The sequence below is a fragment of the Vanessa atalanta genome, chromosome 6 (assembly GCF_905147765.1).
Source record: "Vanessa atalanta chromosome 6, ilVanAtal1.2, whole genome shotgun sequence".
Lineage (NCBI taxonomy): Eukaryota > Metazoa > Arthropoda > Insecta > Lepidoptera > Nymphalidae > Vanessa > Vanessa atalanta.
The window spans coordinates 8,242,636-8,261,549 of NC_061876.1; the positions used below are offsets into that span (position 1 = coordinate 8,242,636).

General features: G+C 31.9%; 1 protein-coding gene across 2 annotated transcripts in view; it reads right to left on the bottom strand.

The window, feature by feature from the left end:
• Nucleotides 1-434: 434 nt before the first annotated feature.
• LOC125064597 (BMP-binding endothelial regulator protein) overlaps nt 435-18,914 on the bottom strand; it is a 45,927-nt gene continuing 27,447 nt past the window's right edge. For both annotated transcript variants that reach the window (XM_047671727.1, XM_047671730.1), the window contains 5 exons: nt 7,720-7,990; nt 4,275-4,484; nt 3,539-3,789; nt 2,310-3,461; nt 435-2,018 (listed from right to left, as the gene is read on the bottom strand). In XM_047671727.1, coding sequence (XP_047527683.1) covers nt 2,370-3,461; nt 3,539-3,789; nt 4,275-4,484; nt 7,720-7,990 — 1,824 coding nt within the window. In that variant the 3' untranslated portion in view covers nt 435-2,018; nt 2,310-2,369. The remainder of the gene's footprint in view (nt 2,019-2,309; nt 3,462-3,538; nt 3,790-4,274; nt 4,485-7,719; nt 7,991-18,914) is intronic.

The window sequence follows — 18,914 nt, forward strand, 5'->3', positions numbered from 1 at the left end:
GTATTGAAATAATATAATCATAATGTCCAACTTATTTTATTAAGCATGTCTATTAGCATTCAAGGAAAAATTAAAGTTATCGTTTTCTGGTTGGAGTCTTTGCATAATGAGGATTAATAGATAGTATCATTATTCCACGAAACTTATTATTATATATCCTGTTTAAATTGAAAAATATCAGAGAGCAACTGATGCAGTATTTGTTTAAATGAATACTAAACGAAAAAATAATTAACCTTGCGTGGTAAATATAATAATAATATCCATGCAATAAAATATAAATGATATCATTAATATGGCGACAAAATATACATTATCAAATAATAAAACAATATTCAATCTCAAATAACTTACTTAGAAGCCTACATAAAACGTAGACCATTATTAAATAATGATAAGAAATAAAAATAATGGGAATGCAAATAAAAATGGTATTACGAATAGGAATTTAATAAAATCATTTAAAGTTTGTATGCAATAGGAAGTCTTGACTTAAAAGGAAATTCTAAGCCGCTTTTCATAATTCCATAGCCCAATTAAAATTTAAAAAATAAAATGAAACATTTCATCCAAATATTCAATGTTCACTTCAAGTCAAATTTCGCATAACCTCATCGAAAATTCTAGTATCCTTTTCTATTCTAGTATTTTATTATGTCATGTTTATAAACAATATATATATAGGTACCATTATAAAAGTACGTTTACATTTGAAATAAATATTATAAAAAAAGATAGCAAATTTGGGTACATATAGATAAATATATAAGTACATAATTATTATGTGCTTTTTGCCAAGTGATGCCTACAGGCATACATTTATCACAATCGTGGCGGCATGTGTCTACAACTATCGGATCCATCGAAGTGATTTTGAATACATGTGTCTAATAAGCATTTATTTCGGTTCAAATTAACCAAAAATAAATAGAGTTATAACAATTTTGTTGATTTTTATTTTTTTTCATTCATTCTTTAGTTCGTTCCGACAGTGTAGCTTCAGTCACCTTACACTACTGAAGATCCAATGGCACTAAGTACATTCACTTCTGTGAACTAACACATAATGACATACAAATGCGATAAGCATACAACGTGAAGCAAATCAACAGATCACGTTATATTTAACGTTAAAAATCAATGTCAATAATAAAATTCATTGGTAACGCATTTAAAAACTAAATTTTTAATAGTCTTAATTTAATATACTAAAGCTAATTATGTAATAATAGTTACATATTATGTTTAGTGGAATAGATCAAAATATGTACAATTATAACGTTTATAAATTATTTGTTCGTTAACACAAGGGTAACAGAGCCGCTCGTCTTAGCGTATACATTTCGACAGTAAATTGAACGAGCTCGTTTATATGAGACAACATTGAATTAGACTTCATTCAAAGTATATACACAAGATCCGTACAATCTCGTTAGCTTCTTGGCTTCGGCTAGATCTAAGATTTCGTAAACTAACTACAGATGAGATCTCATTTTGAACTATGTTAACCAAACGTCTCCTGTCTGAAGTCATATTCAAAGCTAATTATCACATATTGTTGATAGGTTTAGAATTATATTGTAATAAATTATAAAACATTTACCACATCTAGCTGAACAACGATCTAGGCGTCCACCAATACATAAAACCAGCACATTTTTATCTAATACAAACATTAACATCGACACAAATAATTTGTAAGTAAATCAATTATACTTATCGCTCTTTGTTATAAAAAAAAAGTATAAAAAGAGGAGCTTCAACCATAACCTCATTCATTAACCATTATACAGGAATGATTATACATTTATATAACTATGTTGATGCTGGTTGATTTGGCGAGGTACTAGTAAGCTACAGGTGGTCTACAAATCGTATAATATTATAACAGAGCTTGTTCACTTAACTATAAGTAGATTACGAATACTGTTTATGTAAATAGATCTTCGTTCCTAATATTGTCGCACCTTACTGACACAACTCAAATTCAATTCAACTCGACACTTTCTGTTTACATACTGAAAAGAAAATTAATATTAAATTACATTTATGTTATTATTGAGCTTATATTTAAACCAACGGAAAGATATGTTGGACTTACTAGAATTGAATTTCTTAAACCATTCGTATTCCATATAATAATTATAATTGGATGGATTTTTTTTTAAATCAACTGCTATCAGCGAATCAATACTTTGAAAATCAATTTTGATTGTATCTGCTATTGATTCGTCGGCTTTTTATTTATGTTTAATTTCCCAATCAAAGCTTGAACTAATTAAGTAATTTAATAAGAAAGCAATAATTACCTCATAATTGCCATAATGGCAGCTGGTTTGACTAGTAATTGTGTTGCCGATGCTAGTATATTAATGTAGAATTGGAGGTGGAGGCCGGGAACGGCTGTTATTTCGCTTAGGTATTGCACCCAAAGCTAATAAGTCGGTCTTTCTATGTTTGACTGAGCGACCGACACCCATACGACCGCGACTTAGCCATGGTGGGGGTGGGCCATCACACCAAGCGGCACGCAACCAATCTTGAGGCTCTGCACCAACACGTGTACATTCTCTTGCATATGCTCTATATGCTGCACAATGACATCGAAAACCTGAACAGCTACATGCATCCAGAACACATGCTTCTGCATAATTATGAGGGTTAACTTTACCCACACATTTTGAAAATGCCTCATTAGCTTCAAATGCACGGCACAGTCGTTGTACTTTCGTGTGCTTCGACTTACGACATCGTGAGATCCCATTAGGTCGCTCCGGACGTCTTGTGCAAGCACGATGCCCGCCTACACGCCACGAAGTTCCAAACCTCCAAGTATCATTTAAAAGTCTTCCGTCACGCGCTCTCATGTCGTCTCTAGCGACTGAATTAAAGTTCCCACACAACCCGCATAACTTTCCTTTATATGAACTCGAAACAGTCACTTCTAAGAATCCGTCACCGTCCCATAACATTTGTACCCCTATTTCAGATTTCAAAAGAACAGATCCATTACTTCGACTTATTTCAGCAACTCCTTTAATTATGTAAGGAAGGGCTATTCTCTGCCCGTTTACTTTGATGCGCATTTTCTTTCCCATATTGACCTTGGTGGATCCAATACGCAATGTTGCAGTACGAGTCCAAGATGAATGTGAAGTATTTCTGGCATCATTTGATATTCTTATAGAAAAAGTGTGATTTTTACAGTCAGAAACTAATTGGTACTTGCAAGAACCTTGAAAGCTGTAAAATTTTCCGTCAAATGTTTTGTAATGAGGATCACCGAAGACAGTACATATTCCATCGATATCTACACACTTAGGGCAACATTGCCCAGGCAACTGTCGGAGTGTCTGATCGGGCGCACAACTTGAGGTCGGGCATCGTTCCATAGCACATCGTGGTTCTCCTCCGTGGCACTCACAAGACTTGCAAGCATCTAACTGCCATATCTCTCCATCCTGAAATAAGTACAAATGACTATTTAGAATATTACTTTAAAACTCATATTAATAACAAGCTAAAATTTTAAACGCACCTGATAAGTTTTTCCAGCGATAACACAGGCTGTCTGTGCTTCTTCTATCTCTGGGCACTCTGGACAGCATTTACCAGGAAGAGGTGGTAGTGCACGAGCTCCACAAGTCAGCACTGGACACGTCTGTCGCGTGCATACTGCTGTGCCATTCATACAAGTACAATGTGTGCATGGATCCACTCGAAAAGGAATCAAATGATCATGATATTCCTTGCCAATTATGCATGGTTTCGGTAGAGAAAATCCTGAAACTGATAGAAAGTCTATTCAACTTTTGTATAATTTCTTATCATATATAATAAATATGCTTTAATGTATTAAATGTTTTTAACAAGATTAATACAAAATTTATTTGGGTTAAATGCCGAAATGAGCCAGTAAAAACAAATAATTAAATCTTTAACGAATATTATAAATTCAAAGCCGAGCAAGCACGACTGAGTTTTTGTTATTAAGAATTGGACCCTTATTTGAATGTGATTGAAAAAAACACAAACATCGGAAAACTGTATGACTGATGAAATTCTACCACATTTGTATCTACTATCCCGCATTGAAAAAGCTTATAGCATAAGCAGTAACTTGTAGCTTTCTACTCAAAAATAGGTACCTTTGTCCAGCAGTAACAATTATTAGCTTTTACTATATTTGTATTTCTTATTGAAAAAACATGAATGTTCTGTTTTGTAAGCATCGATAGTGATTAAATGTATATTCATCCTTAATAAAAACATACTTGGAAGAATTTTATCCGCAGTGGGATGGGTGCATTTGGGGCAGCATTCTCCAGGTGGTGTGTACTGCTGAGAGATGATACAGGGTAGAACAGGGCAGGCTCGCTTAATGCAGGACAATGTCCCCCGCATACATCGACACGACAAACAGGGTTCTTCTGGTATACGCACATCTCGACCTTCCCACACACGTTGTCCATTTATGACACATTCTGTAAAAATAGATAGATTCATAACATTAGTGTTGTATTAAGGACAAAATGTACGACCCATTCTTTGCTACTCTTCAAAGCCAAAGATCCTTAAGGTGGAATGTCAACGTTTCTTTTTTAAAAAAATCTTAATTGTTTTAAAATAAAAGTGCAAAACATTTTCGCCATTGTCTCAAAGGATCAGAAAGACAAAGCGACAAAGGGCACGCTCCATAAATTAATACAATCGGGCGATGAATCAATCAGGATTTAATGAATGGGAAAACTAGCCGCACACGAAGTACCCATCCTCAGAACACGACTCTCAGATCACGCGTCGAATCTCCACAATGACTATAAATACTTTTGCGTATTAGATTCATTTTATAAATGTTCAAGGACAACATATAAATGTTCTTCGTTCCGAACACAATACTTACACAAAGATAAGTGTTATTAATATACTCGAATCTTTATAAAAAGCTTTTATGGTAGGTTGTTTTGAAGTACTGTAAAGAGGTTTGAATATAATGGAATACGCTGGTCATAACCCTTTATATGTGTGTTTAAGTAGAATAGTCATACTCGTACACTTTATATTATGTGTGCTGTTCACAGAGCGCTCGATGCATAATGTAATTGTCACAATAAAGGCACTCAAGACTCCTAAGTAAAATAAAACCGATAAAACGAATAACATCGTCCTTTTTTAGACATGCAATTCAATATATATATCGTTTAACCAGCTCAATGTTTGAGCATTCAACACTTAATGTAAAAACCAGAATTATTTATCTCACGTACATACTGCTTGTTAATGGAGAAACAGAAATCATGAATGAAGCGAAAACTCAATATTTTTTGTCTGACATCGTACGCGACTGCAATTTAAAAGGCGCAGTAGTTAATTGAACACAATATGCAACCATAAATGAAATGACAATTGGTCGGTTATATAACGTACTGTAATGGAAAAATGTCGACAATAAAATTACGACGTCGAAACATATAGCGACGTTTTTAGTATAGTTATGTAACATCTATAAAATATTCATTACACGCAGAATGCGTATATCACAAGCTAATTATTTTAATTTCTCGGGCCGTCGCAGACATGGCCAATAATAACGATAGCACTCGAAACGTTAAAAGAATTTAGATGAGTAAGCTTTTGTTTATGTTTAAAAAGGTTTGTGGAGCTTTAGAATTTCCAACAAAGACATGAAACATACAATTCTGCTCGGAATTTTTATGTCTATCGATGACTAAGAACCTTAGTATTTTAAAATTAATGCAATCAAAAAGCAGACATATGTACATATAGTGTAAATGCACCAGCAAAAAGATGAAGAGGAACTTTGCAAAAACTTCAAGTATCAGTTTAATAAAACATACACAAACTGATTCGGACTGCCAGAAATAATGCCCGCAGACATTCTACATGTAGTTTTATTATTACAAATAATTAAATGTCTTGAGAGGTTTTGCATTTACGAGAAGAAATTGACTTCTTATAAATTGAAAAATCTTTCGAAACCACATGTGCGTTATTTTTTATTCTTTGCCAGAAAATACAATCATCTCAAGATTTCGCTTTGTCCCTAAACAAAAAGAAACACTTTAAGTCTGATAAGGTCGTAATCATAAAGGAATAAGACGTAAAAGAAGCAAAAAGCCTAATGCACCGTTGGGATCGTAAAACAAACAAACACAGGGCACACCTCGGCGTTCCCGCAGCCACGCAGACGTCGGCCGCTTTGAGCAACAGACAAAAACCCACCCGCCTCTACCTTTTAAGTAGGTTGTTAACTTTTTGATTTATGGTCAATAATAGAGACGCAAACGCCGTGGGAGACTTCCCGACCATTACAAATATATGTAATTTTAACGAACCCCCGTGAACATAATAAGATCTCATTTTGTTAAGACATAGGTAGAAATCATTCCCTTTGTCTTAAGTATTTACCATGCCAAATGACCGAATATTTTTTGGGTGGTCCACTTAGTAGTTAAATTCAAAATTCCTTCGCTAAAATACGCATAAAACGTAAGCAACATGTGAACCCTGTACCCTGTGAAAACGATTTCAAAATACCAGAATTATATTAATATAAATAATAACAACTTAGGTCACAATAAAGCAAGGCGAACATAATGGGAACAAATGGTCTTGACTTTTTATTGATAACATACAGATCAATAAGTCACTTTGTTGTCCGATAATAGTCATCGAAGCGTTATGTATGGAGCTGAGAGGAACGAGTTATTATGGCTGAGTAGTCCATTGTCTGAAGATACTCTGAGCTACTGCGCAACGTCTTGTGTGTTATGCCATTGTCAACCTCGGCGTGTGGGCGAATCGCGGCCACCTCAGAACAAAGCTATTATGGTGAGCGTAAACACAAGACAAAATGACAACTTGAAAATCGTAATTAAAAACCATCTTATGTATAACAATAACAGGTTTTAAGAACGTTCTTCGGAGTATATTGACCAATTGGCCATGTTTTATTTAGAAGAAAAAGACGCAAAATAATTTAATAATTCAAGAGAGCTAAGGTCCGAGAATCCTTCGTTATTCTTGACCAGCCAGCGGGTAATGAATAAAATATACAGGCAATAAAACGATAGGTCGGAATGTGTCGGCCATTTTCAAAAGCGATTCTGTGCCGTCATCTCGAAAATTACTATTATTTGATTTTGAATTAATAAACTTGTTAAAGTTTAGGAAGGGACGTAAACTGCCTGAGTTTTTGGTTTTATTAAGTTCGCATGTCGGTTTATATTTGTTTTTCAATGGGATTATAGTTTTTTTGTTGAGCGTGCGTCTGGGTGGGCGCACTTCGAGACAAGACTGCGCCAGCGTCGCTCGGCAATTATATTCGTTGAACATAACGTACCTCCGTACTCGTGGTGGGAAAACACAGCGTGAAATAGGGAGTGCATTCTTTTAAGTCATTATGTTTGTTTATTTCTTATTCATAAGGAATGTTATTGGTTGCCGTGAAACGACTCATAACAATAACATTTTCATATAGAAGAGTAATTAAGATTATTTTATTGACAGAATGAAAATAATTAAGTTTTGCAAAAAAATATAATGTAAGTCATTTATTAATACGAAAAATATTTCTTCTCTTTTATATGGATACGTAAATAAAGATATATAAGTATCTTCTTCTATAAGTAACGTATTTATCATTATCCTTATATTTGCAATATATGCAAAGAAATATTTGCTAGTCCAATAATTTACCTTCACAAACTGGACAATTATAATGCGTATGCCTCTGATGCTTAGGATTGTCACAAGGAGCGTAGCACTCGGGTCGTGACATAGTCACCACGCCAGCTTCGCAGCGGAACAGCCTCCCGTCTTCATTCCACTCGGTGTGAGAGGCATATTCCGTACCATTATACCAACATCCTTTGCATCGTGCACAACAGCCTTCTCGTGGCATTTCGACAGCGCAGTCTTTCATTATCCCGCACTCCTTTGCACCATTCCAACACTCCACAAAGCCGTTCTATAACAAAGAAAATAAAAAGAATAAGTCACATTATATATATGTATCATATAAAATAATAATAACCCAAGGCTCTGGTCATATTTTCTTGGAGGAATTTCTAACTTAAAGACTAAAGACTCTTTAAAGTGAATAAGAAACGAAAGTATTCGTTGTTAATCCAATGATGACGTCATTATGTCTAAATATTTAAAATTATATGTCTGATAATAATATGAACTAAAATACACCATGTCTAATTAAAATTTTATAGTCAATAAAATAGGTTATATTAATTACATTGATTATATATATCATTCCAATAATAACATTAAGTAGAGTGATATATTATATATTGATATTAAAAAAATGGATACATTAGAATCGAAACAGTTACTAAATAACTGCCTTAACATAGGACGATAGACCTAGATAATAACATTTGAATTAAACAAAAGATCGGACGAACACTATTGAAATTCGATAATTATTTTTTTCCGAAGTAAGGAAATTTTTGAATCAATGCAAATTGTGACGTCCCACAAAAAAAGTCTTCCTACATTTCTAATATCTATCAAATCGTTGCTAAAATGAAAGCCACGTATAGAGAAAATTTAACAAACAAATGAAGTTTTATGCTACTTTTTATTAATTTCATACGTTATCTTTGTAAAAAGTTTTAATCAGAACACTCTTCACAACTCTTTTCGTCAAAACAACTGCAAAGATAAACATGGTTAATTTTCAAATAACTCCAATGTTTATGACATTACTATAAAGAAATGATAAAAGACAGCCGTTCACGTATTCCAATTATGGACCGACCGTTCATGCGTTTTTATAAAAGAAATAACTCAACCTGCTTTAATGAACAATATCTTAAAACGCTTACATTGCCTTGATACATTGAATGCTTATCGAAATATTGTTTAATAATAAAATAGAATTCCGATTAAGAAGCCATTCACGTTGTAAGCTTTATAATTATTTAAGAGATTTCATATTTTGTAGAATACATAAGGTAAAATTACACTATCAATATTCAAAGATACACACAAAAAACGATCGCCCTAAACGGTCTAAAACTCTTAGTAGGCAATCAACAATTATCATAATACAACTGAATTCAAGGAGTTCTAAGCTGTTTTTATTATAAATATATCAAATGATTCACAGCTAACATTTTAGAAATATTTTGATAATGTAACACGTGTTATAAAAATTCCGAATAAAATTAAATAATATTTCGTCGATTACATTATTCTCACGGAAACGATTATTTAACTATATATATATGCGACGGAATTTAGTTATTAACATGTTGTTTGCCAGGCATGATCAATATTAACGTCTAATATTTACACAAATCTGTACACTATCAAACGTTTTAACACCAAACATTGTGTCCTAATTCGTATGTATCCGTGGCCCCGCGTCGGCGGAGCCACGACTGCGGCTAGTAACTATGTATGTACGTGACTATACGACCGTCTTCCTAAAACGTACCATAAACGGATAGTTTTGTCTGACCTCTATAAGTTCGCGTGTCTGGCCTTTCAAACGAGAGCTAGCATCGGGGTTAATAATTTTATTAGCTCATAGACACCAGTAATATGCATATATGTATTAATAGTAGCTAATAAAATTAGAGGATTCCGTGTCTGCTTTGGAACTAGAGATAAGAAATTAGTCGAATAAGGAGATTGTTAATAGTGTAATATGCAGATTATTGCGTTCCAAGTTTATTTTATTTATATTAATTTTTTATACAGTGCAATTAAATTAATCTTTGATGTATTTTTTTTTAAAAAAAAACAAGAAATAATTAATCGTATTATAATAATAATCTTTACAATCGTGGGACTCGATATTAAATAAGTGTACACTAATCATTATTTATACGATACGATTATTTGATAAGAAGGAAAGATACCAACACAACTTATGCAAATATTTGACAGTTACATTATAAAATAATTGCAATAAGATATTATGAACTCATAACGAAAATATAACCCAAATTGACTCTCACAGTTGGATAAATAAATAAAAAAAAATCCACTTTAAATAAAAGTCGACATAAGTCGCGATCATTAATTAAACTTTATATTATTAAGAGAATGATATTCTTTAAATGTTCGGTGTTTTCAAAAGCCGATTTTTCAACGTTCTTGATGAATTTGCAAATACATTATATATTAATTATATTAATTTTGTTAAAATCAATACACTTTAGGCTAATGTATATCATATGAATATTGTATATTAAGCATTCATAGACACACCTCTGCTTCTATTTTAATAAATGAGTGCAGGTTATCTGCTCTGTTTTATGTGCGGTACATTATAATAAATAATGACCAGTCGACAGATTTAAGTACATTTATTTTTAACCAACGTAAATATTCCTCTATTACAGGCTCACTTCAAAGAGCCGCTTCAGAAATTCGGTTAAAGCACTGAAATACAATAAACATAAAAGTGTAGTAAGTGACCTCGTGTACGTAATGTGTAGACAAATATATATCCAAGACGAAAACCTAAAGTTCAAACGAATTTAATTTCTTATTTCAAAATAAGTTGCTTGAAGGTTTTATTTTACAATACGCTGTTGTACCTCTTTGCGAAGATATGTAAGCATGTTACATTCAAAATATTTAACAGACAAAATTACTTTTGACTGGCAACACGGTCGAAATGATTTTGAATGACATCGTTTTAGTTACTTTTATATCTTTAAGAGCATCATCCGGGAAATGGGTATTATATGACTCTTGTATTTGGATACACTAAAATTACAATCAGATGGCATAAAATTAAATGAACTTCGTTTTTTATCTCGCTGGAAAAACGCATTACGCGTTTCCCCCACGTGGAAGTGGGGTTTACGTGGGAGTCGCCGGAGCCGGTACAGCTGGATACCTACTAAAAAACGAGTGATATCCTCTTCGTCTCTTCGGCGGTATCGCTTTCGCATGCTACCGTAATGAAAACAAACATAACCCAACTTACGACAAAAGCGGGTACTAATTTTGTCGGAAAAAGTTGTTTTGACCGGAATACGAATCTGACTGTAACATATATAAATCTACACATTGGTTAGGTTTCATATAGGTATGTATGTTACGTTCCGGTATATATTGCAATGGTTATTTCCAAAGATTGAACAATAATTTCACACATCTAAACGAAATCTATACTTTTCCTCAATATAAATATCTTAGGGAATGACAAATCAGCAAAATTTCTACCAGTAATAAGCAAACCGCGATGTGGTTTTATAGGTAATACGATTCCTTCAATTTATGTTATTATTTATTAATATTTTATCAGTTATTAATAGAATACGTCATTCTATTTATCGAATGAAATCTACGTTTGCATGTGAATCGATTATTATCTAAAAAAGACCAGCTGTAATATTGACAAACATTTGAAATGTTATCACTGTCTACGGAATTTTAGTTATCAACCGATACCACATCCAACTTGAGTCGTATTGATTTGTCATACGAATGCCTTTTGATAACATCAACTAGGCACAAAGGTGATCGAAGCCAATTGAAATTAATTAAATAATGTCATTATAAAGACAAAACAACGTTATTAATTAAAGTCATTATGACCTAATTAATTTAACATCTGCATAACATTGCAAAGTTATCGCAAAATAAGTCATTACACTGTTTCGATATTTTATTTCTAAAAACAATTTGTATTTACATTCAACGTAATCTTCTTATTCATAAAAGTCACTCAATGTTATTTTTGCAATTTAAATGACATAGGAATATTACATAAAACATTTAATTACCTTACGTATTAAGAATATCTAATTAATTATTGAAATAATTATTATTATTATCAAAGTTATATATTTTATTGAATAATACTAACCAATAATGTCTCGTGTATATAAATTCTGTTCCATGTTTGTTGATAAATAATTTTAATATATTGTATAATTATTTAAAAGATTAATAACATTTTAGGTTAGTTACAACGTCTGTAAACCGTATGTCTCTTCATAAATATTTTGTGTTAATACTAACAAAATATCACAAGAAAACAAAGTCCAGAGACATTATATAGATAAGCAAATTTAGATAATGAAAATATTTTGCAATTATCCGCATCGTAACTATGTTTTATCGCAAATTAACTTAACAAATTGACTCTGTAATTCTAGAAACGTTATATATTTTCGTTATTAAAAAATAATGAGTAATTATATATTTTTTTTCTTTTTATCAGGAGGTTAGACTAATTTTAAATCCTTTATTTATAAACATTACAAATGCCAGATCACATGGATAAGTTTTATTCGTATGTATCCAGTAATTTACTTCTGATAGGTGCTGATAGATAGATACCTGATAGGTTACTTCTGATAAGTAGGATACTTACTTAGAGCACATGAAAAACTGTACTTTTCATTTTGGACCACAGAACTAGTTTAACACTAATTTATATTTTCATAAATCAAATCTTAAAAAAACACAGAGTTGCTTGTTACCGCTTTATGTTATGATGTATTTATGTATAGGATGTTAATATTATAATGTAAATGTTATTCTATTATTCAATTGGTTTTGTGACCGTCACACCACATCCCGTAGTGCTGATAGTAGACCCGAAATTCCTCACTTCCTGGCTTTGCGCAATCTGCCATTTTGTAACATCTTCATTGCGCACTTATAACCTTTTATTGCGAAATTTATTGAATTAATAATTTTGTGCTATAATTTAAAATAACTTACTGACATACATCGCACAGGCCAAGCCGGAGGTTTAAACAGTATGACATTTTGAAAAAGAGTTTTGGAACGTACGTGAGAATTAAAAGAGAGTCTTTTCCAATTTCATCTCCTAAGAAGATTAAATGGGAAACGAAGGTTTGTATGAAAAATCCTCATTTTTGATATTGGAAACATAATAAAAGAATATAAAAAGAAATAAAACATGATTTCATGCAAATTAATCACCTAAGAGTGTGAAACTTGGGATAAAATTTCGTCATTCTTGAAGGATAGAAATATAGAAAATTTTATATATGCTTCTGTTTATGAAAATTCATCACTTTCATCACATCATGAAATTGAGGATGAAAGTTTATAGATTGCATTATTTGAGTGTTTGAAATATGGGAATCGGTCTTTCGGCTTCTATTTATAAGAAAGAGACCAATTTTACAGTGACTGCCGGAGGGATATCTCATTGGCTAGAAGGCTAGTTTAACAATATATTTAATTTGAAAAATGCTAATAAGTCAGTTCACATGGCTTTAAAAAAATACCAGCAGTATTTATTGTATATTAAGAAACATTACATTCCTTTTTTTCCTATATATCATATTATTCTAATGACAAATAATATAACCGATTAACATAGTCAAATTATATTTATTAGCAAAACAAACAATTAAGCAACCGTTTCACAATATATTTTTTCTAAAATATTCATATAAATTTAAAGCTATAAATAAATTTTCCAAATTTTTTATATGAAAACTAAAACATAAATACTTCTTATGCATATAAAAAACGTAATAAAAAAAAAATCTGTCGAACCTTAAATATTTAAATATTTGAGGCAGCGTTATAATTATTGTTATTTACGCGTCACCTGCGAAAAATATTCGATGCGTCGAATAAATTGTGAACGTTAACATAAAATTCGTTTTAAAACTTACTTTATCTCCCAATTAACATATTAGATTCGAGCGAGTCAGACTGCTGGGGGACGAGACGATACCGCGGACCGCCCGCCATATCTACGAGGATACCACTTAAATTATACTAACGCGTACCACTCTGCTGTTATCACGTTGACACTCGATTTTATTTTCTATTTTTCCATACAATAAAATTTTATATACTGTCATAGAATTTTATTATTAGGAATGCTTTTTCGCTTATTTGTCTTAGTTTCTTAAATTATTATTTAAAAAAATAAAAACATTTTAAACATATTTCTTGTGTTCTACTTTCTAGTTATATACATTTAACTAAATAATGCGCAAAGCATACAACGGGTGTGTCCACTGTCCATACTAAATCAGCTTCCCCTTAGAGGATATAAACTATTTGCAGAATAGCGACCATTGGCAAATTGTTAATTTTAGTTATTTTAGGAGATTTAAAAAAAAAAACAAAGCTATTTGATTAATGTTCTAATGCTTAATAGACAATATTCATATGATATACATTAGCTAAAGTGTATTGGTTTTAACAAAATTAATATACATATTATGGATTTGCAAATTCATCGAGAACGTTAACAAATCAGCTTTTGAAAACACCGAACATTTAAAGAATATCATTCTCTTAATAATATAAAGTTTAATTAATGATCGCGACTTATGTCGACTCTTATAGAATTCCCTGAGATATTTCCTTAAAAATTAAAAATATAAATAACAAGAAATGAAACGTATTGAGGGAAAATCGATATATGGCGCTTATATTATAACGACGCTCTTCAGAAATAAACAACTTCGGATAGAAAAATCGTTAAATAAAACATTCGAATTTATTTTCTCAATTCCAAACTTAACAAAAACAGAGGGTAGTCGTTATATTTACAAGTCATAGTTTAACAAAATGCCACTGTTCTATTCAACAAACAAGCATTATTGATAACTTTACGATATATAGTTATGGAATGCTACTCATGTTATTATAGATAATATAATATATATATAAACGATAAATAGAATCAATACGAACTTCGATTCTATTAACGTCGTAGGTGACTAGAGGTATAATTTTAGTGTAAATCTATCAGGTTACAAATGAAAACGCTTTGCTAATTATATACGATTGAACAGAAGTATGTACTAGTAATTGTATCTATTCGAGTAAATGATCCCGGAGTGGCGACAGCGCAAGGCCGAGTGTGGGCTGCGCGCGCAGGCTCCCGCACCGTAATGCTGCCGAGCGGCATGGCGCCTTCAAGCTTACTATTTTTTGCGCGGGACACGCGCTACATTCTATGTAATCCGCTTCATTTACTGAACGATGTAATTAGCAACAAGAATTTATCGTTAGGATGAACTGTTGCTACATGGAAGTTATAAAAATATTTTTTACTGAGCGTTAAAGTTTTTTCAATACTTGCGCATTTCTTAGTTCGTTCGAATAAGGCTGAGGACAGAATGTACAAACATCAGACAATTTGTAGAGCAATGTAATAGTAATATTAATTTATTTCTTATTTAATTAATTCTTTAAAAATATAATACATATATATAAAAAACGAAGGTATTATTTACCGGCTTTCAATTTTTATTAAATAAAAATGAAATCAATTTGATTTGATTTTTATTTTTATTTTTATTTATAGCATCATGTCTTTAAAAAAAAAAAAATTAAAATAAATTCGTAAAAGAGACATTTGTTATGAAAAGTCAGATTTTTCATCCAATGAGGTGCCAATATATTATTGGTGTGTGTACAAATTCTGGTGTTAGACCCCATTTTGAATATAAAGCTTTATAATATATGAGAAAAGTTTTTTAAACTGTGCAAAATTTTAATACGATAGTAACAGTAATGACTAGAAAAAAGGGTTGAATTAATAATTCCACTTCTTTAATTTAAAACTAACTTTCCGAATCTTTTCCTGAACAAAAAAAGGATTCCTAAAAATTGAAGTCCACTTAACTCTTTTTTTATTCACCAGTTGATAAAAAAAAATATTAATTAATTAATTATTTTTTGCGAAACATACACATAACTTCTTATAGCAACATTTTATAGCGTCATTTTATTTTAATTGTATTTATTACTTTCAATAAATATTCCCTATTTTTCTAGACTAGTACTAAAACTATTGATTATTATACTTCGGAATGAGAAATTGCTCTTGTCGAATATCCAATCAATAACAATTTCAATTGAAATTAATGAGATAGGGTCGAATTGTAACAAAGAAACGACAGATATAGACCGCAATGTTTTATAACATATATTGATTCTAAAGGTATAGAATCAAACCAAATAAGTTTAGACATAAATAAAATTAAGACGGTCTATGAGAAAAGGAATAAAACAATGTCAAGAGCACATCCGTGTTGAGATTATATTTGATTATTGCTATGCGGATATGAAAATAGTTTTTATGCATATTCTCTGCTTTGATTTCAATACTTGTTGACTTCCAGACAGGATATAGTACATAAATATATAATTGTATTTAACTGACATGACTGTATTTTTAAATGATGAAAAAGAGTAACTACTGAGTTTCTTGCTGGTTCTTCTCGATAGAAACTACATTTCGAACAGGTGGTAGCTTCACTTGTTATAGTTTGTTAAATGATTCAAAAGTGCTTGTAAAAGCCTACTAGAATAAACTATATTTTGATTTTTGATATTGACAAAGGTGTAAAATTGGGAAATGTCCTCATTGAAACTAAGTCAATCGTAATCTTTCAGAGATATTTAAAATTACTTATATCGGAATCAAACTTGATTTTTTGCATCATAGCAAAACATAACAACAATATCTTTGATGTGTGGTGTGTAAAAAAATACACGTTGCTAGAAGAACCGGTGCGACCGCATACCGCGCGCGCGCTCGCGGCAAGGCCTTGCTGGCACCTGCGCCCGCGCCGCTCGCGCGCTCTCCACTCACCCACTTTCACGTTTCGACTGACACCGACATCGCACATCGACACCACACTCACTGTTATCGTACTCGGTGACATCCCCTAGATGTGATAAAGATGTGTATGTTTAAAAAATAAAACAGTCGTTTCGTGATATATGTCGGACAATAGAATACAGAATACTGGTTTATTTTGAGCAATTATTCGGTTTACAAATAGCTCGAAGTATATCAGTTTGGTAAAATATCTGTATTTAATACGGTATGATAAATAGTCTTACATCCCTCAGTTGCTAGTCAAGAGAGTACGACCATTACTTGACCAAGCAATTTACTTGTGACTATAAAGTACAATTTATGGCATATTAATAGACCTAACATTGGAGATAAAAATAGCGTTTTTATCTCCAATGTTACTTTATTACAGTAAATTACACTTATTACACTTAATTCTTCTTTTAAGAATTTTATATGTAAATTTAGAAAAAAAAATTTTTTTTAATAAAGTTAAGACAATGTTAACAAAATTGCGGTGAATGAAAAAAGAATAACATGTAATGTTAACTGTTAATAGTACCTGCATAGCTATACCACAAACATGAAACATTTACAAGATATACACATTTTTTAAGAACTTAAATAAGAAACTTTAATCCGCGCTTCGATAATAATTGACATGACTCATTAAAGTAAGAGGTGCGCGGGAGCTACGAGATGCTATCAGCAGCTACTGGGCTACATAAAAAGGCTAATGGTACCCTCGGGTCAAAGCGTCGCCACCAATCTCCGCTGCGAGCTTCTGATATCTAATGACAGCCTCAATAAATAAAACTCGCAAATAAAACTACCATTGAGACACGCGATGTTACTTTGACATTGCTCTTGCGTTTTCTATCGAAACACGAGATGGATAAATCATAAAAATTCCATCAACGGGATAGCATCCCGTCGACGTTATGTGGCACGCGACAAAAAAGCCCATTAGGTAAGCAAATGTATATTTTAATACAGAATAAGCGATAAATCTCGCGATGGGCTTTCGAATTCCGCGCAAGTCATCCGACGAGGTGAGATCGGCTGGGAAATACCACACACATATGCGTACCAAGGTGTACAACCTTACTTACATACATACTGATGTCGTGTCTGTGCCAACTATGTAAAGATAACGTATTCATTATATATTTTTACGACTTACATTTTGTATGTCAATCGAATATCGATACTAAATTTGAGATATACCACGTATGCGCAATAATAATCATCTTTATATTAAAGATCTATGTCGCTAAGATAACGAATACTAATATAATGGGTAGGAGATAAATATAAATGGACTTTCTGTTAGAAACAGACGCTGTGAATTCCGACGCTTAAGATAATACCGAAGTGGTTCCGCGTCGAATGATTTCGCTCATAACAGCCGCCCTTTTCAGTGGTGGACCTGATCGTTTCGCACGTGCTTAGCACACTTCATTATTTACTATAAACTTAAGTACACTGTACACCTGCACCTGTTTATAATGCCGTTCATAATCGCTCACAGCTAAACAATCACTATCACGGGTATAGCTATCATTTCGTCATGTTTATGTCTTGCGGGCCATACTTTCACATCCGCACCCAGGTGCCGTTATTGCTGTCCGCAGGATTTATTTTAATCTTAATGCAATTATGTAATTGTGATATCACTCACTTTATAAACATACTTGAATTGAAGTAGATATTTAATAATGAGGATTGAATTAATATAAACCTATAATATTTTGCTATTAAATAAATTACTGGTTTCGGTGAATCTCGTTTTTTTTAAATTGTGATACATTTTTTTAACTATAGATTGGATATGTCGTATCATCATTATAAACTTATCAAACCCCTGTCAAATTAAAAAAAAAAAACAAAGTGTGAAATACTCATAAATACGATGTGTGAAAGAAGTTATATATTTATGTAACGGGAAATTCGACACAAGTATTTATAAGTTAATCGAATCGTGATCAAAGTATATTTTTATAACAAAACATTTATGGAATTAATGTTATTATTAACTAGACGACGTGGGACCTTTTAATATTAAGTGAATTCAGAACTGGTAAAAATATATTTGAAAATTGAATAATACAGTCATTTTCAAAGGTAAATCGTCTCGCATACACCGAGTTAAACGAGCAAGATACTCAACTATATACGTATATAAAATTGTAAGACGTTTTAAAGTTGTATACATATATACTTCTATGGAACTTAGAAGGTCACTAATCAAATTACTACTTATTGTCTAAGCGTTAGCATGTAGCACGTGTGAGTTAGAATTATTATTCTATACTAGGAG